Source organism: Magallana gigas, chromosome 8 (genome assembly GCF_963853765.1).
Source record: "Magallana gigas chromosome 8, xbMagGiga1.1, whole genome shotgun sequence".
Taxonomy (NCBI): domain Eukaryota; kingdom Metazoa; phylum Mollusca; class Bivalvia; order Ostreida; family Ostreidae; genus Magallana; species Magallana gigas.
Genome location: NC_088860.1, coordinates 14,004,297 through 14,031,298, shown reverse-complemented (window position 1 = coordinate 14,031,298; position 27,002 = coordinate 14,004,297). Strand labels below are relative to the sequence as shown.

At 33.5% G+C, this 27,002-nt stretch overlaps 1 protein-coding gene across 2 annotated transcripts; it reads left to right on the top strand.

Annotated features, from left to right (window-relative positions):
• Positions 1-1,417: 1,417 nt before the first annotated feature.
• LOC105347543 (UDP-glucose:glycoprotein glucosyltransferase 1) lies at positions 1,418-25,664 on the top strand. 2 transcript variants are annotated; one of them, XM_066068283.1, is made up of 41 exons: positions 1,418-1,541; positions 3,116-3,228; positions 3,447-3,532; positions 3,855-3,985; positions 4,917-5,029; positions 5,153-5,327; positions 5,666-5,762; positions 7,564-7,636; positions 7,905-8,005; positions 8,339-8,438; positions 8,764-8,824; positions 9,227-9,386; positions 9,812-9,894; positions 10,043-10,162; positions 10,559-10,780; positions 10,927-11,058; positions 11,453-11,617; positions 12,004-12,127; positions 12,239-12,331; positions 12,516-12,610; positions 14,309-14,515; positions 14,831-14,962; positions 16,099-16,229; positions 16,735-16,830; positions 16,923-17,025; positions 17,253-17,332; positions 17,459-17,648; positions 17,984-18,035; positions 18,387-18,493; positions 18,710-18,795; positions 19,956-20,040; positions 20,308-20,390; positions 20,742-20,828; positions 20,953-21,037; positions 21,507-21,616; positions 21,772-21,844; positions 22,250-22,353; positions 22,542-22,598; positions 22,918-23,149; positions 23,539-23,707; positions 23,845-25,664. In XM_066068283.1, the coding sequence occupies exons 1-41, from the start codon at positions 1,494-1,496 to the stop codon at positions 23,874-23,876; spliced, it is 4,593 nt and encodes a 1,530-aa protein (XP_065924355.1). In that variant the 5' UTR covers positions 1,418-1,493; the 3' UTR covers positions 23,877-25,664. The 2 variants fall into 2 exon arrangements, with proteins under 2 accessions (XP_065924355.1, XP_065924356.1); XM_066068284.1 differs by lacking the exon at positions 1,418-1,541 and adding an exon at positions 1,846-1,867.
• Positions 25,665-27,002: the final 1,338 nt, after the last annotated feature.

The window sequence follows — 27,002 nt, the reverse complement described above, 5'->3', positions numbered from 1 at the left end:
CTTCAAAATAATTAGCAATCTTAATCTATTTGAATTAGATACAGTCAAAATTTTCAAAAGAATGCAAAAACCAATGTTTGAGTATCCTTATCGTCATGCTCATTTACTAGTACTTACAAATAGTATCCTGCAAAATAATTCGAATACCATTGAAAATTTAGCCCTCTCAATATATCTATTTCTATTTTAAGGCACCAATCGAAAACAACAATCGTGACAAACATGTTAATTTCAAACTTTTCTGTTTGAAGCATGAACTTTTAACAGGTTGAATGTAAGCAGAAAGTAGCTGATTAGGTATGGGCCAAAACTACTCTCACTGAACTTAAATACTTTTTGTTTTATCAAATGCACTACGCCATTCAAGTAATTTCAATCGAGAACTCGATTGGTTCAAAAGAACAGGTCCCTATAAATTCTTTTAAGTGTTTGGAACAGGCGCGTCGTTACGGCCATATTAATAAGTAACTTGGAGAACTCGAGTGATGATGCATCTTCTGATACATATATTCTTGACAAGCTTGGATGCCATACATGAGCTGTAGGTTTCGGATGCTGGACGAGGTTGAAGTTTTTGGACCTCGGGACCAGGTTTAAAGGGTTTGGAGCAGCGCGTGCCCTGCGATAGTCATATCTAGGATATTACTGCTCCATCTTTTATCAAATTTGAGTGTAAAATGCATCTTGTAATACTTGTAACATGTATGCGGCATTCGATATAATTTGATGCTAAGTTTTGGGTGCTGGAGGAAGTTCTATTTTGGAGCAGGTTGAAGATTTTGGAACAGGTCATGCACATATCTAGATAAATAATTGGTCCTAATATTTTCAAACGTGCATGGTGGATTTAACTAAGATACCACTATGTTCATGAAATAAAGCTATTTCATAGATAATGTTCAGGAGATTAATCTCGATTTTCCGGATGCCACAATATTGACAGGCAAATAAAGTATTTGAGTGAAATGCTAGGTTTATAAATTATAATAGTCTTAGAGTGGGTTGTATGTTAAAGGAAATAATAGTCCTTAATTAGCTATGATCATCAGACTTGCAGGAAACTATGAATATGTATTATGAATTGATCTCGATTCACAATACTGCTAATACCCCCCCCCCCCCCCAGGCCTCTTTCGAAATAGGGGGGTGGGAAGGAGTTGACACTCACCACTTTCCCATTTAACAATGCCGATGTGTCCTTATGTGCGGTGAAAATAATTACAAGCATCGGCAGCAATAACATCGTTTGTTTGTGAGAAAATTGTAAGTTTTTACGACCAGTCGAAAGCATTGTGTAAATTTTGAATTTCCCGCCATATTATAGGAAAAAATGACAAATCCATAAATTATCTCATACAGTGAAAAACCAGTAAGCTTTCTTTTGAATATCAAGATATAAATGTTTTTATTAACGACACTTTCGTTATATTGCGAGAAATACGTCTTGTTTACATTTTATTCAGAATAATCGGAAAAGAATTTTGACCAATAAAATGGTACCACATCACCAGCGGATCTACAACATGGCGGCCCCCATTAACGTAAGCAACTGACTTTCTATTTCCAATATATTTGTGAATATTTGTGAATAAACTGACGATTCTGAACAAAATACCGTTTTTGGTATTCGTTATTGTCGTAGATTTCAGTACGATTAATTCTGAATACGCTTTATTTATATCTTAAACGAGGTAACACAAAAGCGCCGACAGACAGTTCAATTAACAATGTTAATCATTTGTTAATTACTGAGTGCTTTATGAGAGGACGTATATACTAACGGGATACCTTAATTCTTTATCACAATCTTTTCATCCTGAAATATCTGAGAACCCTTGACAAGTTTTGCAGACTACGTTTGTTCATGGTAAAATATTGTGAATCCATCTCTTCCTCTTTTGAAAATCCTTGAAATAGTTTTTGGTAATCTCAGCAAAACTGTAACTGTCATCTTCTGAAAAGACGTCAGCCAGAATTTCAGCCTCAACGAATCTCGCTGAGATTAAGTTTTTGGATAGTTTAAATATGTAATGGAATGGAAGCAATGATGACAGCTAGACCAACCTTGGCCCTTGAATCACTAAGTAATTGAGTTACTGTATACAGGGTTATATTTGCCCCAATGAAATTAATTTTTGCTCTTTTACAACACTTGCAAGCTTTTTTGCCCCCTCTTGAATTTGCCCAGATGCAGTTGTGTTAACAGAAATATCATTTGCAACATAGAATTCGCCCAGTCTTAAATTTGCCCTCTGACAACGAGGGCGAAAGGGGTGAAAATAAAACGGGGTGAATATTTCCCTGTATACAGTATCTGACACTTGTGATCAAACTTGTCTGACTGTCACATATCCCTCCCCGCCCAAAAAAAAGTGCCTGACTAATTGTTGATATTTCGCAAAGTTGTTCAATTTATAGTTGATACTACATGTATTTACAAATTGAAAGTACTGGACAGTTTATGAGATAATATTTAACTATGATTTTGTTTTTAAAATTAAATTCCTGGAAACAAATTCTACAGCAGTATTTCAACAAAGCCTGGTTTCCCCACTTTTGAATCATTCTCGCAATCCCTTTCAATGTCTTGTGACTTCAAAGTCTCTGTGAAGTTGGGTAATTGTTTCAGAACATATTTTATTAATTTGCACCATTGAAAATATAATGCCACTCAGGAAATATATTTACAACCCCTGATACACAAGTATAAGCATGTGCAGATATAGAGGGAGGGTCACCCCCCCCCCCCCCCATGGAAAATTCAATTTTTTAGAATTTACATAGTAAAATTACCAAAAAGCTATCCCTTAGACTCCCCCCCCCCCCCCCCCTGGGAAATTTCCTGGATCCGTGCATTTATAATAGACCTGATTATAAATGTACATGACAGTTTTGATTCAAAATATTGAGTTATCTAAAATTAAAATTGATTTGAAATCATGTACAGAGAGACCTGCCATTGTTTCTTACCCTGTTAGTATACACATCCCTGCATTAATTAATTATGTATTTAGGTCTTTAAAGAATTTTAAATTAATTTACCAAACCAAGCTGAAATACCATATTATAAATCAGTTAAACTACTCTAATTATTTATCATACAATTTTTTTTCAGATGTGGTGGATATTTATTTGGGCCTGTATTACAGTGGCGTTTGCCAAACAAAAACCTGTTACTGTGTCCCTCAATGCCAAATGGTCTTCCACTCCTCTATTACTTGAAGCCAGGTAAAACAAGTTAATATTTCACTTTATTAATTTTCTTAGAGAGCAGTGTGTTTTAGAGAATACATTTTTCCTGATTTGATAAAGAATTAATATAGTCCATAGCTTTGAGATTACTTTTGCAAAAATCTACTTGTAAGCATATTTTTGATATTAGTTGAATACATTGTACCTCTATGTTAATGAAGTGTGATATTAATGTCCCCATGTTCACTTTACAGTGAATACATAGCAGGAGAAAGCAATGACAAGTTCTGGGAATTTGTGGATGGTGTTTCTGCCTTAACTCCAGAACAAGTTCAATCAGGTTTGTATTCTGAAACCCAATTCTATCAATTGGAAATGATACATGTAAATATTAATGATTTCGAAACTTTTCCACTATAACCAGAGTCATGTAAAGATCTTGCACAATGGTTTGTGTGAACTGAACTGACCTGACCAGATGTTGTTCAAATTTTTATTCACCTCATAAGCACAATAATTTCTTGACATGATTTTTTTACTTTAAATAATCTATATGTGGACATATGGAAGAATCCAATATGATATGACTTTAGTTTACCCTATATAAGAGTAAACTTTTTCTTGTTAAACTATTTTTTGATTTTTTATTATTTGATTGACAGACACAGAACAGTCCAATTACCACTTAGTTCAAAAGTACGCAGCTAAAGTGTTGTCTCCCTTGCACGTACGACTGATGAAATTCTCCCTGTCTCTACGCAGCTTCTCCCCAGCAATTGAAAATTTCCAGCAGGTACAAATACTTGCTTTTATTAGTCAGTGGTTGATAGAGTTCTATAAGCCAACTTTTACTTGCTTTGACTATTAATTTAGATTGATTAGGGATTAAATGATCTTTCACTACAGAGTTTCACCTATGATGCTTAAAATTTTCACAAATAAAGACATATTATGTTTACCATTGCATGATCATGTCGAGAAATATTCATGATAACAAATTTCTTGCGTATTTTGCAAAATTTTCATGATAACAAATAAATGTTGGTTAAAAATCTTCTTTTGAGTTAGCTATTCTTAAAAAGAATTTAATCTCCAATCAAATGAACTAGGTACAGTTGCATTCATATTTGCCCTATTTTAGAGGGATTATTGAAAATATCACATGAAATAGAAATTTAACATTTATTTTCACAAAAATACCCATAAACTAAGAATCTATAAAGAGTTACCTGATATAACTTTTATAAGGGAAAGTGTGGCGTCATAAACGGTGCATTTTCCCATAATTTTCATAAAACTGAGCAGAAGATATCAATTCTTCAGCTGTTTTTTGAAATGAAAACTATATCCACAGCTGTTGCCCATAATGAAACTCTCAATATAACTTTATCATGTGATATCACATAATAAAATATATTGATTTCGTTGTGGGCGACAGCTGGGGACACATTTTCCTCTTCAAAAGCTACGAGAAAATGTGCCATTTTTTATCATATTTGATTAAGTCTTAGAAATATGCCAAAGTGTTGAAGTCATAATTATTTTTTGAAACAAGATAAAAGTGTAAAACTTAATAATATTTTATATATACACATATTCAGGATCACATATGTTTATTTTCATGATATTTAAACAACTTTTGAATTTTAGGGCATATATTGGAAGAAACTGTAGCTTCTTTGTATTATGAGCCTACCTAAGATTATCTTACTGTTAATTATTAGATGTCCAAAGAGGAACCAGCCCCAGAAGAATGTGACATGTATGTCAGCATCAATGGAGAAAAAACTTGTGATGTCAGCAAGGTTGATGATGTCATCAAAACAGCAGCAGACAAGTAAACCTGAAAGATTTTTCTCCCACTTTAGCTTTTATATTTTGTAGCTTGTAAGAATTGAAAATAATTTTTTTTTTATTCATTCACATGTCATATATTGAGCAACATTCACTGGCATTTCAGAACAAAGACCCCTGTGTACAAGTTTGACCATGTCTACCCAGGAACAGCAAATAAGGATGTAGTGGCTGCCTTATATGGAGAACTAGGAAAACCTGGCTTTAGTGAATTGCATGAAAAACTAAAATCCCTGTCAAAACAGAAGAAAGTAACATATGTGCTACGACATTTTGTGAAGGTAACTGGCTTTTGTATGAATTGTTATTAATTTAGAGAATTACAAAAAAAAAACCCAAAAATTAAAATTTAGTGTGTTTAGACAATGACGGTCACGTGATATGCAGGTTTCAGAAAGAGTCATATATAAAGAGGTACTGCTCAGTAATGATAAGTATCTGTACATGTATATCTTAGAATCATAGCCTTGATAGGTTTTTTTCCATTTATGTACATGTAAAACATTAAACATATTATGATTAAGTACAAGTACTTACAATAATTTTCTACCTATGTTCATATTGATTTTGTACTATGTTAGTTTGTGCATACAATGCACTTTAACCTGTTTTTTTATAGAGTCCCTCAGAGAAGAAAACTCGACTCTCAGGGTATGGTGTGGAACTTGCCATTAAGAGTACGGAGTACAAGGCAAAGGATGACACCAAAATAGAAGGTAAATGTGTGTGTGTGTGTCTTTGTAAGGGAAGATCGAGATGTGTGGTCCTTGAAGATGTGTCAAGTTTTTACTTAAAGATTATTGCATGTAAAGAAATTAGATTTTGTACTGTAATTTTGTTAATTTGTATTATCACGGGTTGTCTCTAAAAAATTGAAGTAGAAGGAAGAAATTAAAAGTAGTAGAAAGGGGTCTAGCTCATAGCTAGAACATGTTTGAAATGCAAATATAGCTGGGTAATTACGCCACTTTAGGCGGAGGAATCCCCCCCCCAATGTCTTAGAGACAACCCTGCTATCAATATGAAATGAAAAAAAGGTATTCGTAATTTATTATATACTGGAACCTTAATTTCATTAAATCACTGTTTTCCAATGAGGAGAACATTGATTTTCAATAAATTTATCCGACATTATGATAGATTTACATATAATATAAGACTTGTAGAAAACTTAGTATGCAAAGATGTATATGTGTGTGCATGAAAAAGAAACTTGCCAAGAAGAAAGGCATTTTCACTACTAAGCTAAAACTCAAATAATTAAAGCCTGTCTAATTAATCAAATAAATAAACGACTTAAATAATGAATCACACATTCCTTTTGCATGTGCATGCATACAATAAATATCACTTTATCTTTAGAATGTATAGCTGTATTTAAGTTGTTTACAAGTATGATATTTTCAATTTGATATCATAATGTTATATTTTTTTTCTCTTTAGTAAAAGGTAAGGTTTGAAGGATAGACAAAATTTTTATAGATAGAAACTTTCTTCAATATGACTCTGAAATTGCTATAAGGAGATGGTGAATATACATGCATACAAGTATCAAACACTTTTACTCTATCTCTATTCGATGTATTGGGAACTGCATACATTAACCTGCTTTTATTTACACAATACAATGTACCTTGAAGCATTGCATTTCTTTTCACTGCTACCACTTGGCACTTATCACTTTTCTAAAAAGACCTGTAACATTCAAATGAGTTTTATAAAGGTGGAAGGATGGCTCAATGTAGGTACCTTAACCAGTAGTCTGATGCTATATTATTCCCTTAAGTCAATTATAGACCTTTTATCACCACAGAGGAACAACGATCTGGCAAAAAGCCAATTTTGAGTGGAAATATACCTTTTCTAAATCTTCTGCCATCTTCTTTTAATCAGAAACATCAAGTTCATATGCATTACTTGCTTTTTCTTCAATAGAAAGTTTTCCAAAGGATAGCCGCATCAGCTCTAATTTAATGCTTCATCATTTTTAGTATATGTACATGTATTTTGATACATACCAGGTTTTCCTTAAACTTTAAATGGCTTGGGATATCAGATATCATGTTCAATACTTGCTTTAATTTTCTTCACCTAGAGTTATCCAAAGGATATTTAAATGCATATTAGCCTTAAATTGATGGTTCAACATTTTAAGTTGTTCGTATATTTGATGCCAATTTTTTTTCTTAAATTTTAAATGGCTGGGATTTAAGTGATGCATGGTTTTTTTTTTATTTGGAATGGTTTTTTTTTTCCTTTGAGATAAAAAATCGTGATTTACATACATAACACACATGTAAACATAACTATTGGGTAAATATGGAAAAGCTACAGTGTTTGTTTGAAAAAATCTAACATTCTATTATAAAACTATACATTACTTCTCGTTAGTTAACTATATCTGTGCCAGGGAAAATCAAATTGTGGTTAAATAAACCATTATTGGGCAAAAAAGTAACAATGTACCGGTAGAAAGTATTTTACAGCTTTTCTTAGTTTCTGAAATATTGATTTTAGGGGATGGAACCAATGTAGATGAAGAGGACCAGCTAGATGATGAAGTTCAAGGATTTGACTTTGCTAAATTGAAGTAAGTGAATCCATGAACTTAGCTTTAATATTTACAATTGATTAATCCATGAAGAAACTGGTCGTTTTTTAGAGAAGTTGTGATTTAAGTTAAAACTGTAACAATTCCATGACAATTCCATTCATGATAAACTGTTGTCTGAATACGAGAATTAAAAAATATGGATAGTTAAAAACCTGTAGTTTTAAACATTTATTGTGTAAATATATTAACCTATATTTTGTTACATAAAATCTCTTTGATGATCCATGTCCTGTCTGTTTTATAGAGAACTCCATCCTGATCAGAAAGAGGACTTAAGAAAATTGAGAAATCATTTGATTTCTTCCTCATCGGAGTTAGCAGCACTCAAAGTCTGGGAGCTCCAAGGTCAGTTCTTAACTAGTGCCAACAACACAGTTCAGCTGTGATTTGATTTTGGGTCAAGAGATTTTTTTCTTCCCCATTTACATTCTTACAAAAAGCAGATTGGGGATTATAAACCAATACAAAGACATGTACTTAGCTTATTACATATATTACATATTACCTAAACAAAAATTGATTATTTCATCTGTAAAAGAATCAAAGAGGTTTATTGCTAGCAGTTTTTTTTTTGTTTTTTTTTGGGGGGGGGGGAATTAAAAAGAAAAAAATTGATTCAAAATTATAGAGTTTGGGGTTTTATGCCAATTTTCATTTTTTTTCATTTGTTGATGGCAGATTTAAGTTATCAGGCTGCCCAGAAGGTTTTGAATGCTGACCCAGAGGAGCAGATAAAGGTTCTCCAGGACTACAGCCAGAACTTCCCATCAAGAACTAGGTACTCTAAGACTCACACTGATGGACAGATGTTTTAAAAACTTAAAAGTTATACGATTTGTCTATTGAACTCTGAATTGTTTTCTGGAAAGTTTACCATTCAGAAGTTTTTCAAAGTATATTTTACTTCATCTCCAAGATACTTTGGAATCATGAAAATTCATTGGGGGGGGGGGGGGGCCACATTTTCTGTGGATGGTCAATTTATATAAGGAAACATATTTGCAAACGTAAATATTGACATATGTTCTATCATTCTGGTAAAATTTCATGCATCATTACTGCTCTTAATAAGTACTGTTGTTATGATGACTTTTTTTTTGTAGATCTCTGGTGAAAGTTCATGTAAAGAATGACATGAAGAATGAAATCAACCAAAATAAAAAGGTAATACCAGCTATTAAATTATAAGTACTTGAGGAATTTGTTGACTCTGCTTTTTGCTTGTTCCATGCCTTTCTATATTTAATAGGGTTTTGGATTACAATAAAGATGTGTAAAAACAAAGAATATCAAATCCCTCTCAAAACTGTTAACCACAGAGCAAAAAAAATCTATGAATACAGTTTTGTGATTTTGACAACTTGTCAATGCCTATGGATGGAGTACAATAAAAAGGCGATAAAACAAAGAATACGTGTATGAATATATCTATATAAACCACCAGGCAAAATATCTTATAAATTTTTTTTATACAGTTTCTAAAACTTCCATTATACACTGTATGATTTTCATCCATTACAATGTATATGATTTTGACCACTTTTTCAAATTTTTCATGCATTGTAGGTATTTGAGAGTGCCTTGAGCTTGGGAGCAGGAGAATCAGCCATGTTGTTGAATGGTATTCCTGTAGAGATGGAAGTTTACGATGTTTACACCCTCCTCGATCTTATGAAGTCCGAGGCGAGGCTAATGGAGGGACTGTTCTCACTAGGATTCAAGGCAGGTCTTCTAAAATCAAACTCTGTCCTCAATTAGTTATAGGTAGATTTGAAATTTAGTCTGTGGCATTTCTAAATCAATAAGTGACAGTTGTTTTAGTAGTCATTTTGAAGAACATTCTAATGACAGACTGTAAGCTTAAATAAAGGAATGATGCATTTGTTCAATTAAAAATACATTTACTCCAGGATAGTTATATTGTATTCACTTGGTCATTACTTTAGTTTTGATGAATGTATTATATGATTATTTGTGATTTTGAGCATTGTAGGATTAAATCTTAATCAAAGATATCCCTACCTTTCTCTATCAGTTGCATCCAACTGCCAAAATAGCTCCACATAGACACTTATAATTTTGTAGAAATATGTAAAGCTTTGTCTGTTTTTTAATTAATTGTAATTTCTTTTTATTTGCATATCTAGGGAGCAGAGTTGGAAAAGTTCATGCGGTTAGACTTGGGAGGCGATTCAAAGGAGTTTGCTTTAGACATACGACACACTGCAATCCAGGTATAGTAAAGACCCATAGTTATCATTGTAACGTTAAGACAAAGAGCTACGTGTATGTATCCAAGTAGTTATGTCAAAAAGCTAAATGTACTTCGTATCCTTATAAAAATTGTGTACATGTAGGTGTATCTCATTCTCCTTTGTGCAGTTTTTAAATGACCTTGAAAATGACCAAAAGTACAAGAACTGGCCAAAAAACATACAGGACCTGCTCAGACCGACCTTCCCAGGGATGCTCAGACACGTGGCCAAGAACATATTCCATCTGGTATGTATATCTCAACATACTTCATCTAGTATGTCTAACAAAATGTAAATCTATAAGTCTATCCCAACATACTCCATTTAGTATGTCTTTAGCAAAACATACTACATCTTGGATGTCTATAGCAAAAGGATGGCTTACACAACATGTAGATATTCCATGTTATGCTTAATTCGACCTTGTACATGTATGTCTTATGTAACATACTCCATCTGTTAAATACAACATGCCCCATATGGAATTTCTAAGCATATAGCGTTAGCATTTTCACCCCACCATCAATTTAGCAAAAGCTCTTTTTGTGTCTTGTTTGTGTTGATATAAGACAAAAATGCAATATTATTTTCTTTATTCTTTTTTTTTTAAAATCAAAAGTTAACATATGTATTTCTATTTAAGGTCTTCTTTGTGGATCCAACAAGTAAAACAGACATAGAACTGATCAAAATGGCTGAAGCTTTCCTTGTTCACAGTGCTCCAATCAGATTAAGCGTAGTATTTGTGGTGAACTTTGACCAGGATGCAGATCCCAAGGAAGATGCCAGCGTTGCCATCTCCAGAGCGTTTGACTACATCAGACAAGAACATACTTTCCCCAAAGCTCTATCATTTGTCACAGATGTAAGTTTTTGATTCTGATATCTTTGTCCATGATTTCAGTATATTATTGTTCATATGGAAAAAGTTTTACTGTATTGATGAATTTAGCATAAAGATAAAGCTGAAGATACATGTATATATTCTTTACATACATGGACTATTTGCAGATTTATGAAAAAGCAAAGGGAGAGGAAATTACTGCAAAGATGGTGATGAAAGAACTGAAAAAGAAGTATTCCGACACGGATGTTACGGAAGTGTTCGGCAAAGATAATGATGAATATGATGTCCTCAGAATAGTAAGTGCAATCATAGAGCATCAACAGTAAACGTATTACTAGTATATTTGGCATGTATGATATTTGGCATAAAATAGTTTTTTGAACATGTTGGCATGGATTTGAATAAGCATATTCCTAAATGTTCCTTTTTGTATACAAACGGTGCACACAAGTACCCGTATATGCATAGCATTTAGCTATGCACTTCGTTTAGCAGATGCCATATTCCTCCAAAAATTCCAAATAGAATAAACGGCCAAATTTAATATGTTTACATGCAGTTACTGGCTGTGTGCATTTTATCTTTGTTTTTGTCCATTTTTTTTCTCAAAAAGATATTTCTGTTGGTTTCAGGGAATAAGTTTGTTTTCATTGAGATTATAACTAAAAGAAAATGTTCTTCTTTTACCAGGCAGCAAAAGATTACATAGAGAGGTCCGGACTGGCAGATTTCCCCCAGGTTCTGCTGAATGGCATCCCCCTGAAGAAGAATTACCTGACAGAGGATACCTTTGAAGAAGGCGTGGTGTCCCAGATAATGGCCCAGACCCCTGACATACAAAGGGCCGTCTACCAGGTAACAGGAAACATATTTGAAAGATTAGATTTTTGTATCTTTCTCATTTAATGTGATTTTAGTTCAAAAGCGTTTGTACATCACCTATAGGGGTTAGGTGGTCATTGTCTTTAATATATACTACAGTGTATTAAAACCTTCTGGAAAAAAAGTCCAAAAAGTATTAGATTAACCAAATATTTGGGAAATTTTTCGGCTAGAAAAATAAACTGGGGATTGGATAAAAGTTCAAGTTCTAATTTTAATTAGATTGAAAAATCAAAATTTGAAATCCAATTGATCTGATAAGTGATATATTGACAGTTCAGCACGAATTACCACAAAATGTACATGTATATTGTAGATAAAATGAAACTTTGTTATCAGCTTTTCAATACTAAATTCAGGGAAATCTCCATGACTACATGAATGTACTGGAATATTTGATGGAAAAGGAACATGTTCTACCAAGGCTGAACTCAAGAGTTCTCTCCCCTCCCACACAAACCTTGGACTTCTCTTCATCTATAGGTAAGTAAAATTTCAATTGACTTATACTGTAGCAACAAGTATTTAGTTGTGTTGTTCTGAGAATTGAGGGTTATACAGCATCAGATTTTGTGTACTTTGATACTTTTACAGATGACTCTCTGACTCTCGATAGTCTGTACCAGAAAACCTCAGGCCAAATCACAGCCATCACAGCTCGAGATATGAAATATCTCAGAAGAAAAGGTGAGATTCTTTGGTTGATGCAGATTAATCAAAAATCTTGATCATCTGACATTCATCTTGAAGAGGTCACTTATGAGAAGTTCTCAGAGATATATATTTGTATGTAGCTGTGAATTATGTATGCATGCAACAGTTCTTTACAATTTATCTACATGTATTTCAATTTTTCTTCCCAAAAAATCAGACGAAGAAAGCCTGACACCTGTCACTGTGTGGGTCGTGTGTGATGTGGAAACTCCCAAAGGGAGAGAACTGCTATATTCCGCCATCAGACAACTGGTAATTTTATCAGATATGGTGTGTTTCAATCTCCATTAATAAATGTGGAGGCATGTCCATACATATGGACATAAAAGTTTAATAAACTTTTCAGTAAATATTTGCATGTACATTAAAGCAACATAGACAAATAATTTTAAATCTTTATAAATGTGATTGGTTATATCTGATGTTAAGTTTAAATATGTTTGAAGACTAGGGGGAATGAAAGTGTCTTCACTGTAAGCTTCAATTCATTATATTAAGCATGTTTGCTGTAGCCATGTTTTACAGTGTAATTTGATTTACAGTGCTGCTATCCTGAAAGTTGACAAGGATAGGATAGGATAGGATGCAGGATGTACGATACATGATAGAAATATAAAAGTTAGGTTCTATCCTATCCTATCCTATCCTTTCCTGCATCCTGTAGCCAATCAGATTCAAGTATAAATTTCAGAGTTATTTTGCGAAACGAAAATTGGCTAAACAATGTCAATTTAATACGTTTTACAAGTTAAACCATTTAAGAATAATTATTTTATCAAGAACGCGGTGCATAACATTAATGCGTGCTAAAATGTCGGCGCTACATCTTTGTCAATTCGTACGCAAGTACGGAGTTACTGCGAGAATTCGTTGCAACATTTGACAACGTCAGAAATAGATTTCTGTATTTACTTCATTTAAAGTCTGCAAATTAATAAAAGCTTGAATTTATAAACGACTAATTTGGCATTTTAAAAGATAAACATGTATACAAGAAACAGACATTGCTTCACGTTTCATATAATTTCTTAGATGCCCAATAACAGGGACGCATATTTCTGTCCGATATTAACCTGAACATATCGAATTAATTAATGTCAGATAGCTATAAAGGCTTAAGAATTTATACTTTAAAAATAACTCCGAGTGGTTTAACTATAAACGATATAAACTTCCTAAAGGAATCATTTATTTTCAGATCGTGTTTACATTTATCGCCGAACGAATCGCTCGAATAATGAGAATTACGCTCAGTTATATGTGATAAGAAAATAATTTGATAAAAATATGTGACTAAACAGTTTCTCAATAAGTGCATCGAAGTTATTTATCTGTTTTTTATGCATAAATATAATTAAATCAAAAATCTAATCGCTTACTTTGTTTGTTTACGTTATTGTTTCCATCCCGCGTACGATTTAATTTTACCGTAGCACAGGTAATTAAGTTATCCCGCTCGATGTATATTCGGTTTTAAGATTTAATTATTCATTTTGAGTACTACATAAATTGATAAAATCATTTTATTTTTAAATTTCGTTTCATTTAACTTGCATTCCTATATTTTGAAAGTATGGGATAGGATAGGATAGGATAGAGCTTATTTGCAGGATAGGATGCAGGATACAGGATATAGGATAGGATAGGATAGTTTTGTCAACTTTCACGATAGCAGCACTGTACTAGGGGTTCAATCCATAAAAAGGAAACAAAACCAAAAGATTGACGTCTGTAGCTTTTTTTTTCAACTTGGTTGGAATGTCTTTGTGTCTTTTTGTCTTTCTTTTGGAAGTCTTTAAGAAATGGTTTTGTTAATGATTATTTTACTTTCGTCAAACTGGTTTTTGTTTGAAGGCGTGTAAAAACAGTGTATTGATTTTTTTTTTTTTCTTCTAAATATTATCAGAGAAGTTAACTTGATTAAAGTTAATATGATTTTTTTTACTACAGAAACATTCACATGAGATGAGACTGGGGGTGGTATTCAACCATGACTCGGTGCTGACCAGTGATCTGGCGGTGACTAAGGCGGTGTATGTTGCGCTGCAGAGCCTGGACAACAACCATGCCAAGAGTCTGATCACCAAACTCATCAAGGAGGAGAATGTGGAGGCACTAAAGTCAGGGGACAAGAAGATAGAGGACCTAGAAGTTCATGTAAGACACTGATTTCTTTTTGTAATCTTTTGTTAAATTCAGTATTTTTAATTTATAGGTTATGAATGTTATAGGTTATGGCCCTTTGCATTTTGCACCATTTTATAGATGTGATCATAGTCAAATGAATTTCCTTTTATTGTACATGTACATTATACACTAAGTTATCAATCTTCATTCATCCCATATGACCCTATAGTTATACATGCACTGATAATTGTTTGTCAAAATGAATTTCATTTCATACACTTAAAAACTACAAGTTTACTTATCAATCTTAATTTCTTCCGATGATTATTTCTGTGGTTTCCTTAGGGAATGGACATGAAGAGCTACATGGCGGCCCTGGAGAAAGAAACCACGGACTTCCTGAACCACCATGGCATGTTCGTCCGGAACGTCTTGGGTTGGGGGGAGGGGGATAGGGGTCTGGTGGCCAATGGAAAGGTGAGTGGACCTTTGAAGTGATATTGAAAACAAAACAACAACACTGAAAATTATGTAGCAGAAAATCTTTGTATTGTTTTAGAAAAACAAAAGGTTGTTAAATTTGGTTCCCCATTTTGATAAAGTTTGACCTGGAGTCTTATTGTGTACATCTTTGCTAGCCAAGGGTTTTCAGTCCTCTTTGCTCCCCATAAACCCTTGGCGGATTGCAATACGAAAACTCGGTGATGTGGTGCGCTATCTAGCGAGCAACTTGAGTTGCGTCCCTTGCATATTTACATTTTAATCAAATTAAACAATGGGTTACATACACATCATGGCATTAATACAACTTGAAAACATATTGACTACCGAATATCGGAACATAATTAACGATGCTATTAAATACGAATTAAGTTATAACCTAGGGAAAGCACAGGATGTTTTATTCATAGTGTTTTGCGGGAGTGAAAAAGTCGTCGATTTATATGTACTGTGTATGAAAGCTTTTATGCCATAAAACCAGGTATCGTTGTCATGAATATTGTGGACTAAAGAAATTAAATAAAACGCAGCTCATTGAACCTTTAAAAGCAAAAACCATAAGCAGGAACTTATATACAAACGGGATATGCAACTTCTACATTCGCCATGTTTACTTCCCATGCTATCATGCAAACCTTGACAAGTTTGTAGAACTATGTTCAATCCCAGTAAAAGCGATCTGGTTTGACCATTGTTGGGGAGGCATTGTATTCGAGAACTTGTGTCTCAACTTGTTAAAAGCACCCAATGTTTACCAAAGATCACACATGTGTTTTCTTTTAAAGTTTATATTTACAAGCACTGGGATTGGATCAGCTATTCGCAGCTGCAGCCAATCATAAAACGGAGCTTGTCACCAAGTTTCGTAATGAAATCCGCCAAGGGTTTATGGGGAGCAAAGTGGAACGAAAACCCTTGGCTAGCGAAAATGTAATGTGTAAATCTGACATAACTTGTTAGGCATCACATAAATAACACACTGCATATTAGATTTTTGATGAATGAATATTTTTGAATGCTCTTATACAAATACACCTCCTATATCTGCCTTAAAAAGAGTGATATCATTATAAGTTCCCATTAATTCATTTTATTCACTTGACCCTCCCTAGGTGTGTGGGCCATTAGATGAGGATGAGAAATTCACCACTGAAGATGTGGATCTGTTGACGAAGGTGGAATACCAGAATGTGGCCAGGAGTATCAAGACACAGATGTTGCTGATGGGCATCGACGGCAGCAGGTAAAATATAGAGATCTAATGATTGGAGGCAAGATGGTTAAATGTTGATGGGCATTGACAGCAGGTAAAATAGAGCCTTTATGAATTGTGGCAAGATGGTTCAAATCACCAGATGTATGTGATACTTTGACATTGTGCAAGAAAAAGAGGTGGGAAAGTAGAGGTAGTTGATGGAGAGAAAGGAAACAAATTAAAAAAGGATGGCACTAATAGGGGGAAATGAAATGAGCAGATAAAAATGAAAGAAAAATGACAAATAAAAATATAACTTAGCAATAACAAAGCTACCAATCACCACAATTTATATGGTTTATTTGTTAGCAAAAAATCTTCATGAACATGTATTTTATTGCACAGAATAAAATTGACCCAAAAACAACTGTCATGCACATACATGTACATGCACAAGTACAGACTGGTACATGAAAATTACCAGTCTTCATTATCTATTCAGTTTCAGTTGTTATGTACATTGTACTTGTATGTTGTTGTTGGACTTTTTCAGAGGAAGTGAGCTCATCATGAAGATATCATCACTTTTGTCATCTAAAACCTCCACAACAGAGAGGAAGGAACTAAATGAACTGAAGGATCAGCACAGGTAAAACAAGAGTCATGTTGTACTTTGTATTAATATTTTCAATACATCTTATTCATTGGATGGCTTTTAAGTGGTTTGCATCATTGTTTCAGTGCAATAAAGCTCCCAGCAGATCCAGACACGCCCGCTTACCAGATTGAGGTTGTCCTTGACCCAGTCTCCCAGGAGGCTCAGAAAATTGCACCTATGATCAAGGTATGAAGCACTGTCAAGTTTGATGTACTAAATTGGTTCAATACAATTGTTTTACAAAATGCTGAAAGGTTAAAAAAATATTACATTTTATATATACCTGTAAAGATGCTAAATGGAGCTTCAGATTCTTAAATTGACAAGGATAACTCAAAAGCTGACTTTCTGTATGTGATTTTGATGGTGTTTGTTTATATAGAAATTTAAAAGTTCTCCATTTCATTGTGTAGGTGCTGAGAGAAGTTGTCAATGTGGATGTGAAGATATACATGAACTGCAGGGACAAGCTTTCAGAGATGCCTGTGAAAAAGTACATTCTGCAAACTTGTATAATTAAAAAATCATAATATATGATCCATATTCTGAATTCTGAATACAATATTCCATTCATTGGTAACAGCCAATAATAATCTTATGACATGTTGTATTTTACTAGTTATTATCGCTATGTGTTGGAGCCAGACCTAACCTTCAGACCTGATGGTAGTTTGACCTCTGGCCCAGTGGCCCGCTTCACTGATCTCCCACAGAAGTCTATTCTGACCATGGGGGTCAATCCCCCGGAGAGCTGGCTGGTTGAGTCAGTGAAGGCCCCCCATGACCTTGACAACTTGTTATTGGAGGAGGTAGGGAGAATGAAGGAAACTAGTCATCTCTCAGAGGACTTCTTTCTATCTGTGTGTGTGTTGGAGGGCCTATTCAGTATAAGAATATTTTTAATTTGCTTTCACAAAAGAAGCAAAAAACACATTCTTTTTTGACATACTTTTTGTTACGGTAATTGGAGAATCCCTCCTACAGTGAAAAATTATCGTACCCTTATACATTGTGCAATCGTAAGAATCCAGTTTAAGAAATCTATTCAGTTGGATTATTTAACAAAATCTGTTACATATCAAGAATTATAAATACACTGTAGTGGAAGTTTAGATAAAGCAAAGTTGTCTTTTCCCAATAACAGGTGGAAAGTGGAGTCAATGCAGAATTTGCTTTGGAGTATATATTGATAGAAGGTATGTACAAGCATGAACTTACTTGAGTTTAATTCTTGAACATACATGTAATTCAAGAAATGAATAATTTAATGAATATTTGGAGAAAACACCACTCCTGAAATGTCAGTAAAAAGATTTCAAACCTCATAATAGGAATTTTTTGTACACACCTAATGACATTGGACACAACATTACTCTATGATCGGCCATATTGCATTGTGTCAATTACTGCTACATCATGTTGTTTTGTATGAATTACATCAACAATACAGATATATTGTGTTCTGTCAAGAACATCATGAATTTAGCCATATTGTACAAATACCCTGGTATATCGTATACACCTACACTGTCTTGTGTCATGTACAGGTCACTGTTCAGATGTCACCACTGGTCAGCCTCCCAGAGGATTACAGTTCACACTGGGTACTAACGCCTCCAAACCATCCGTGGATACCATTGTTATGGCTAACCTGGTAAAAATATAAATAAACTGTTCTCTCTCTCTCTCTCTCTCTCTCTCTCTCTCTCTCTCTCTCTCTCTCTCTCTCTCTCTATTAAAGAAGAATATGATATTTTGCTTCTATCATGTGTGCCCCAGTTTGCATTGTATATCACTCATTTATTGCATGTTTGTTTTTGACATGACAACCTCAAAAATAAATCATTAAAATCAATATCTTCTGTCACAGGGTTACTTCCAACTAAAGGCTAACCCGGGAGTGTGGTTCCTGACCCTGAGAGAGGGAAGATCCAGAGACATCTATGATATTGCAGGGTAGGGCCAGAAACAAGCGGAGGAATTTTCTTTGCTTAAATTTTAATACAACTTACATGAATAATTAGGCATCAGTATATGGGTACATAAACCCTTTGATTTCATTACACTTGATTGTACACCTCAAATTCACAGATGACATGTATTATTCCTTACACTGATTTAACTCTGTTTGATTATTTGCGTGCTCTTTGGACATTTCAGTTAATTCATAATGCATTGACCCGTATTTCTGATGTTTCTTTTCTCCTGGCTTTGATGAAGTGCATATAATTTTTAAAATTTTATTGCGACTGAGTAACACAGTGATATAAGATATATGTCCAAACAGGTGAGACCTGTACAGCAAAATACTTTGAACTGTTAAGAGATCTTCCGCATATGAAGAGGTTGTTGCTAAGCGCAAAAGTTATTATGAACAAACAACCATGTCAATTAGTTTTTCACTGAAACAATGCAGGTAACATTGAGTAAATATGTCGACTTTCATTGAATCTAGATTTTCATATTTTTATTTACATAAAGGTTACATTTAATGAAGTTAAAATCTCAAAATATAGCGTGCTCTTTGACGATATAGTGCTGTCTTTGACAATATGTTAAATGCTTTCTTTGATAATATAGCACAGTCTTTGACAGTATAATGCTGTCTTTGACAATAAAGTACAGTCTTTTACAATGTAGTGCTGTCTTTGACAATATATTTATGCTGTCTTTGTCAATACAGTACAGTCTTTGACAATGTAGTGCTGTTACTGCTGTATTTGACGATGTAGTGCTGTCTTTGACAATATGTTAAATGCTTTCTTTGATAATATAGCACAGTCTTTGACAGTATAATGCTGTCTTTGACAATAAAGTACAGTCTTTTACAATGTAGTGCTGTCTTTGACAATATATTTATGCTGTCTTTGTCAATACAGTACAGTCTTTGACAATGTAGTGCTGTTACTGCTGTATTTGACGATGTAGTGCTGTCTTTGACAATATGTTAAATGCTTTCTTTGATAATATAGCACAGTCTTTGACAGTATAATGCTGTCTTTGACAATATAGTACAGTCTTTGACAATAAAGTACAGTCTTTGACAATGTAGTGCTGTTACTGCTGTATTTGACGATGTAGTGCTGTCTTTGACAATATAGTGCTCTCTTTGACAGGCATGAGATGACGGACACTCCACAGGAATCGGACGATGTAGTGGTGTCCATCAACAGCTTCAAGAGTAAAATCATTAGGGTCAAGGTAAGATCATTAAGGTCAAGGTCACAATTCAAGTCGGTTATAAAATGTTAACATTGTTTAGCCCAGTGTTACAGTAATACATGTATGCACTACAATGAAGTAATTTTACCCAATATGCCATTACATTAAATATACTTCGAACCTGTGCCAACTTTCTTTACCAATCTAATTGCATATCATTTGACTGATTATATAGGGATGAATTTCGCCATTTTGTAAATATACATGTAGGTTTATATTAATTGACGTGAATCATTGAATTTTCAGGTGGAGAAAAAGAAAGATAAGATGTCAGAACAGCTTTTAAAGGATGAAGATGATGACAAGAGTATCTGGGATTCCATATCCAGGTAATCTGGTTCTACAAATCTCAAATGCCCGTCAACTGTCCTGTCCATTTTGATAATTTGTAATTGTCTGTTACAGCTTATTTATAGCTATACTGTAGTTACAGATGATATTTTATAGTACATGTATTTCTCTATTTCCACAAGTGCTTTCCAGAAAGTATCATTGTACTCTATTGTAAGCAAGAAATTAGAATAAATATTCACTAGGTAAGAAGGATAGCATAAATATTAGTTATTTTTAAATTGATCAAAGATTTCCTCCTAATACATGTCATCTTTGTCATGATGACACAAGGATAGTGATACACATTCATTGTAATGTTTTTCATTCGTTTTGAGTTTTTTTTACAGCTCATTCAAACCAAAAGAAGAAACGGAAGAAAAAGTGTTGAATATTTTCTCCCTAGCTTCAGGACTTATGTATGAGAGACTGATGAGGTAGTGTAAAAATTGAACATTCGCAGTGATTCTTTTTGAATGTGAATAAAACTTACAACAGAAACTTATGAAAGATGATCCAAAGAAATAGCCTTTTGTATCTTTATCACTTTTTCATTGACAGAATTATGATGCTTAGTGTCATAAAACACACAGAATCCAAAGTGAAATTCTGGTTTTTGAAGAATTATCTTTCACCCTCTTTCAAGGTATGCAACACAAATGCTCAGATAATGGGGAGTTTCTATAGTATATGTACATGTATATTATATAAATAGTGCCTGTTTGGGAGGGTAACAGTTGAAATTGACACCCCGAGAAAACCATTGTCAACCGACGCGAAGCGGAGGTTGACAATGGTTTTCGAGGGGTGTCAATTTCAACTGTTATCCTCCCAAACAGGCACTATTTATTTTGTTATACTGAATGTCTTTTTTAAAATTTTTAAGAAAATTTTACTGCTTTTATATAGGAATAACGTGAATTCTACAGCGAACCGTACGCGCATAATTTTCGCGCATGTAACATTTTTTAATTTTACCCGTTGCCAAGTGCGTTGCTAACGCTGAGGGTAATAGTAAATATTATTAACTGCGTCTTAACCAATCAGATTTCAGTATTTAACATGAAAGTATAACAATACAATATATTCCACATAAACAAATGTCCTCTTTTCAGGATTTCATCCCTAAAATGGCCAAGGAATATGGCTTTGAATATGAACTTGTTCAGTACAAATGGCCAAGATGGTTAAATCAGCAGAAAGAAAAACAGAGGGTCATGTGGGGGTATGTACATGTTAAAAGTGAGAAATCAGTGTTTTCTGTAGAAGCAACTGTTTTGTTATTCATTCAACACCGAATCCATTTAGTACTTTTGATACTTTAGTATATGGCATATACATGTAGGTGATTTAAATAGTCTGAGGTGTGTTTTATTGCAGATACAAGATTTTGTTCCTGGATGTGTTATTTCCCTTGGATGTTAAGAAATTCATATTTGTTGATGCTGATCAGGTAAATAAGAGAGTTTCCAGTAATTTTAGAATTTTTTTCTATGAAGTAATATGCTTTATTGTTAAGGAGGCAAGGATGTTTTCTTTTTCTTCTTTATTTACTTTTCTGTCAGTAAAAAGTAAAAGGCAGAAAGATACTCCATACTTTAAGATTGTGAAGGTCAAAATGATTGGTAATTGACAGATTGATTTCAAGACCATAATGTCAAGGTCTTTACATGATTAGATTGGTTTCCATTTGTTGTGAGATGATTAGAGCCTATTGATTAACTAATATTCAAGTTGCCTTTTAAAGTTTTAGAATGCTTTTATGAAGAAAAAAAATAAGTAAATGGAATAAGATTATCCCAGACATATATGCTTAAAATATATTTCATTTTCATATACCTAAGTTTTGCATTGACAGGTTGTGAGGACAGATTTACAAGAGCTGAATGACCTTGACCTGGAAGGGGCCCCGTATGGATACACACCTTTCTGTTCAAGCAGGAGGGAGATGGATGGATTCAGGTTCTAATGATTTTCATTGTCTTCATTCTTAATAATAAGCTGCACATGATAACTAGAAGTACCAGGACAAAAAGTTCTTGTTTTAATTTATTGTTCTCCTATCGCAGAAGTAATCTCTAAAGTAGAAAGCTGATTGTTTCAGGATGAAGATAATAAAATGTTAAATGTTTTGTTATTTTTATCTGCAGGTTTTGGAAATCAGGATATTGGGCAAGTCATTTAGCAGGAAGAGAATATCATATTAGGTAAGTTTATTTGTACATGTACTAGATAAAACTTGAAAGAAGGAATAATTTTATAGTGCTGTCATGTTGAAAATGCGAGAAATTTTTGCAAGGTTCGCGCAGAAATCTTCATCACGAATATTTCTCGCTGTGAACCATACATTGTCGTATGGTTATTATAACAAGACTGGTCTGGAGAAGGCTTGATCGTGAACATTAGTCATTGCTAACCAATTCATCGGAAGTAAATTGAGAAATAAAATCATCACAAATTAAAGTTGGTTTATAGTATTTCAGTATTTCCAGTATACAGAATTTAGAGTCAATATTTCTTGTTTAGTGCCTTGTATGTTGTGGATCTGAAAAAATTCCGGCGCATTGCGGCAGGGGACCGTCTCAGAGGCCAATATCAGGGACTGTCTCAGGACCCAAACAGTTTGTCTAATTTGGACCAAGATCTGCCTAACAACATGATTCACCAGGTGGCGATCAAATCGCTACCACAGGACTGGTTGTGGTGCGAGACCTGGTGCAGTGATGAGTCCAAGAAGACGGCCAAAACTATAGATCTGGTAAAGAAGAGAAAGAGATCATTAGTACTGTAGATTCCTAATTAAACACCAACTTGAAGAATTTTTATCCAGTAGTTAAAATAAAGAAAGCAAAATGCATCTTTCAGGGATTTTAAAATCTGGCAATCATTTTTTGAGTAGCTGAACTATATAATATTCTAACAAAAGTGTAGTAATTGCAATTTAATATTCTTGTGATATAATACAAATCAGAGGAGTAGAGTAATGTTACATTTGCATAAATAAGGAATCTACAGAAGATGTATTTAATATAAAAATAATTTCTATGATCTAGTAGCCTTTTGGCACCATTATTTAAATGTTGTTTGTATTCAACTTGATCAGTTGTATAGTATTGTAATTGTGTATTCAAATGTTGTATATTTCAGTGCAATAATCCTCTAACAAAGGAGCCCAAGTTGAAAGCAGCACTGCGTATATTACCTGAATGGAAGGAATACGATTATGAGGTGAAAGTGTTATGGGATAAAGTGTATAATACAAACACGAGGCTACAGGTCGAATACGAGCCGCCAAATATAGACGAGACCAAGATAGGTAAGAGTTTTTTTTTCAAGATGAACATACTTTAAAAGTTACTTTTTGAATTTTCTTTGCATTTAGATTTTTCTTGAACAAAAGCCATTTTTCAGATGTCCTCATTCAGTATTAAATAGATTTCCTTCATTTTTCAGGTTCAACATTACATTCACATGATGAGTTATAATAAATGTGTCACTCTAGTGACATTTGTTTGAAAGGTCATATTCCTTACACTTAGTACTTAGAGGGAGGAAAAGAATGGACCACATTGTTTTTGTTACAAACTTAATAATTTCCAAAAATTGCAATTACTGAGTAATTCTTTTTAAGGTGATCTCGATGCTCGAAAGAAAGTGTGTCATATATTTAAAAGTTTCTTCAAACTGTATACATATTATTGTTTGATACAATTTAGTTACTGTGGGTAATGTGGTTAAATTATGTGAGCATGATGGAAAAAGGGATAATAAATAATCATGATTGTATCTACATAAAATGAAAATTAAATGTCATGAAGGTGTGTTACATGTACTTCAAGTAATGTAGTCTATATTCATCAAGCCATGTAAAGGATATTTGATTTGGGGATGCATTAATTTTCATGACTTTTGTCTTGGTTTTTACAAGAAAATTGTGTCATTTTCTTTCATCTGATCTGTGTTTGTGATATCAGATTGATATGTACTCCATATTTAAATGTGGCTGAATGAGTGTGAGAATGTGTTGAAATTCATCTTCCAGTGCTGTACATGTAAGTGTGAATGAGTCTTAGTTATTGTCTTTTGAAAACTACATTTCATGTCAGCTTTGTCCAAAGTCATGCAAATTCACAGAAAATTGTAATATTTTTATCATTATGGTAAATATTAATGATTTTGAACAGTTTACTTTAGGAAGAGTAAGGTTGTTACTTGTAATACCTAGTAGAAATTTTTTACTTTTTACTCCAAATACATTGCTTGATAAACAATCCAATTCATACGTGGAAAAAATGATAAATGATGGTGTAAATACAGAATGAAAGGAAGAGGTAAATGCAGAAAGAATGGAAGAATATTGTAGCCTAAACTGTTGGTATGTGGTTGTACATGTTTATGCGGTGCTTTGCAAACAGACTTTGTTGTTTACAGATATGTACATAACCATGAATACATTATGTTAAACCTAAAAGTACATAATATTTGTACAGTTTCTGGAATGACATTAGGTGCTAGAGTAAGATGTCTTATTTACCATATACATTCATTCTGTTTGCAATTTTAGGGGAAGCTATAAATTTTTTTTAATTTTTTTTTTTTTTTGTTATTTTTAAATTTAATTTGATTATTCAATAGCTACCGGGGTATCTGTTTAATCTGAAGTTTTAAACATCTGACAATGTAAGAAACATTAGACAGTTGCACATTTTCTGTTCAATGTAGTATGTTTTTAAAAAGATGAAATTCACTGTTACAGTAAAACATGCTTTTAACAAAGTGCCAGGGACGGGCAATTTTGCTTTGTTATAAACGTACATGTAATTTGTTATATCCATTAGTTTCACAATATGTTTAAAACTCACGGGGAATGAAAATAACTTCATTACAAGCGTCAATTCATTATAAGTACATTCGCTTTAAGCATGTTTTACTGTATTTTGTTGTGGCAATACTAACATGTAGTACACATACTGTACCTAACTGTAGAAGACTGCATTTCAGTTAGAATTTAGTTTTTGAAATGTCTCAAGGTTGCAAATTTGGCATAACATGTATAACACTAAGCAGTAAGTTGTTCTTATACTTCCACAGAATTTTCAGGTTTATCATATTTTGCCATTTTCAAATTTTGTCAACATTAACCACATTTGCTAAAGTATTTCAAATTCTTGCATTTGAGACAAATGTTTGCATGCATCCACAATTTCACGTTGTGAGAAAGAGGTGATGATGATCATGATGATGACAGTAAAGATTTATTTTGTATGAAAGTATTCAGTGTTGTCTTTATTTTAATTAATTTGGTACTTTGGTATTGGTATCAAATATTGTTTTCATTGTTTTTTCGTTCTTCAAAAAGTACCGAAGCTGCGGATACATTTTCCTTTCAAGGATAATTAAAAATGAACCAAGTTTGGAATAATTTCCCTGGTCATAAATTGATTTACTGGATGCTCAAAATATCATCAGTAGAGAATTGATCCATGGACAATCGATGATCTTTTTGTGTTCTTGAAATAAAAAAAAAATGCCCCGTTTTCAAGGAATTGCATAAAGGGCGTACTTTATAAGAAAATGTGCATTGAAACCCCATCCTGTAGCCGCTAGAAACTGTAAAATTATTGTAAAATGTTCTGAACTTGATGAATAATTATCGACTACGGTGACTGCCATAGAAATATGCACTTTTTTATCTTTGATTTATGGTGGCATAGATATGCCACCACTTTTAAGATAATTATGTCGACTTGTCAGATCTTGATGTCGACTTGTCAGATAATTATGTTGACTTGTCAGTTCTTTAAGTCGACTTGTCACTTATCCACGTGTTTAAAAATTTAACACTATAACCTTTCCACGCCCAATTTGTGTGATCCAGTTGAAATAATAACTTCTGACAAGTCGACGTAAGGATCTGACAAGTCGACATAAGCGTCTTTTAAGTCGACATGATTATTGGACAAGTCGACATAATTAATTGACAAGACGACATAACATCTAACAAGTCAACATCAATATCTGACACCTCGACTTATAATATGAAGGATATGGTGACATAGTATGGTGGCATAGATCTGCCACCACTTGTCAGATAATTATGTCGACTTGTCAGATTATTATGTCGACTTGTCAGATATTAATGTCAACTTGTCAGATCTTTATATTGACTTGTCAGAAAATAACCATATTGATTAGAAACTCAATAGTTTGTTGTTAAAGCGTGTTAGTGTCACTAACTGCCATTTAATTGTCATTATAATATCTGCCAAGTCGACATAAAGATCTGACAAGTAATAACATGATTATTTGACAATTCGACATAAAGATCTGACAAGTTAACATAATTACATGTATTCGTGATATTTTTACTTTTTTTATCACCTAATAAAAAATTGTTTCCAATTTTGATTTTTGACACATTTCTCTATTTTGTTCTTGTACTTACATCTCATTTTACACCTCTCATTTCTGCAGTGTATGCAAGAGGCCTATGGCTTGTGTCCTTTCTGACATATATTATTTTTGACATAATATTGCAGATATTATTCAGTGGCGTCGGAAGCAAATTGAAAGTGGGGGGGGGGGGGGGGAGTATACCTATGGTTCCCAAA

Bases quoted from the DNA above. Each gene is read 5' to 3' on its own strand.
- LOC105347543 (XM_066068283.1), top strand. From the start codon at position 1,494: ATGGTACCACATCACCAGCGGATCTACAACATGGCGGCCCCCATTAAC. The intron at 16,230-16,734 runs GTAAAATATAGA...GGACTTTTTCAG, and splicing joins ATGGGCATCGACGGCAGCAG to AGGAAGTGAGCTCATCATGA. The intron at 22,599-22,917 runs GTAAGTTTATTT...TTTCTTGTTTAG, and splicing joins GGAAGAGAATATCATATTAG to TGCCTTGTATGTTGTGGATC.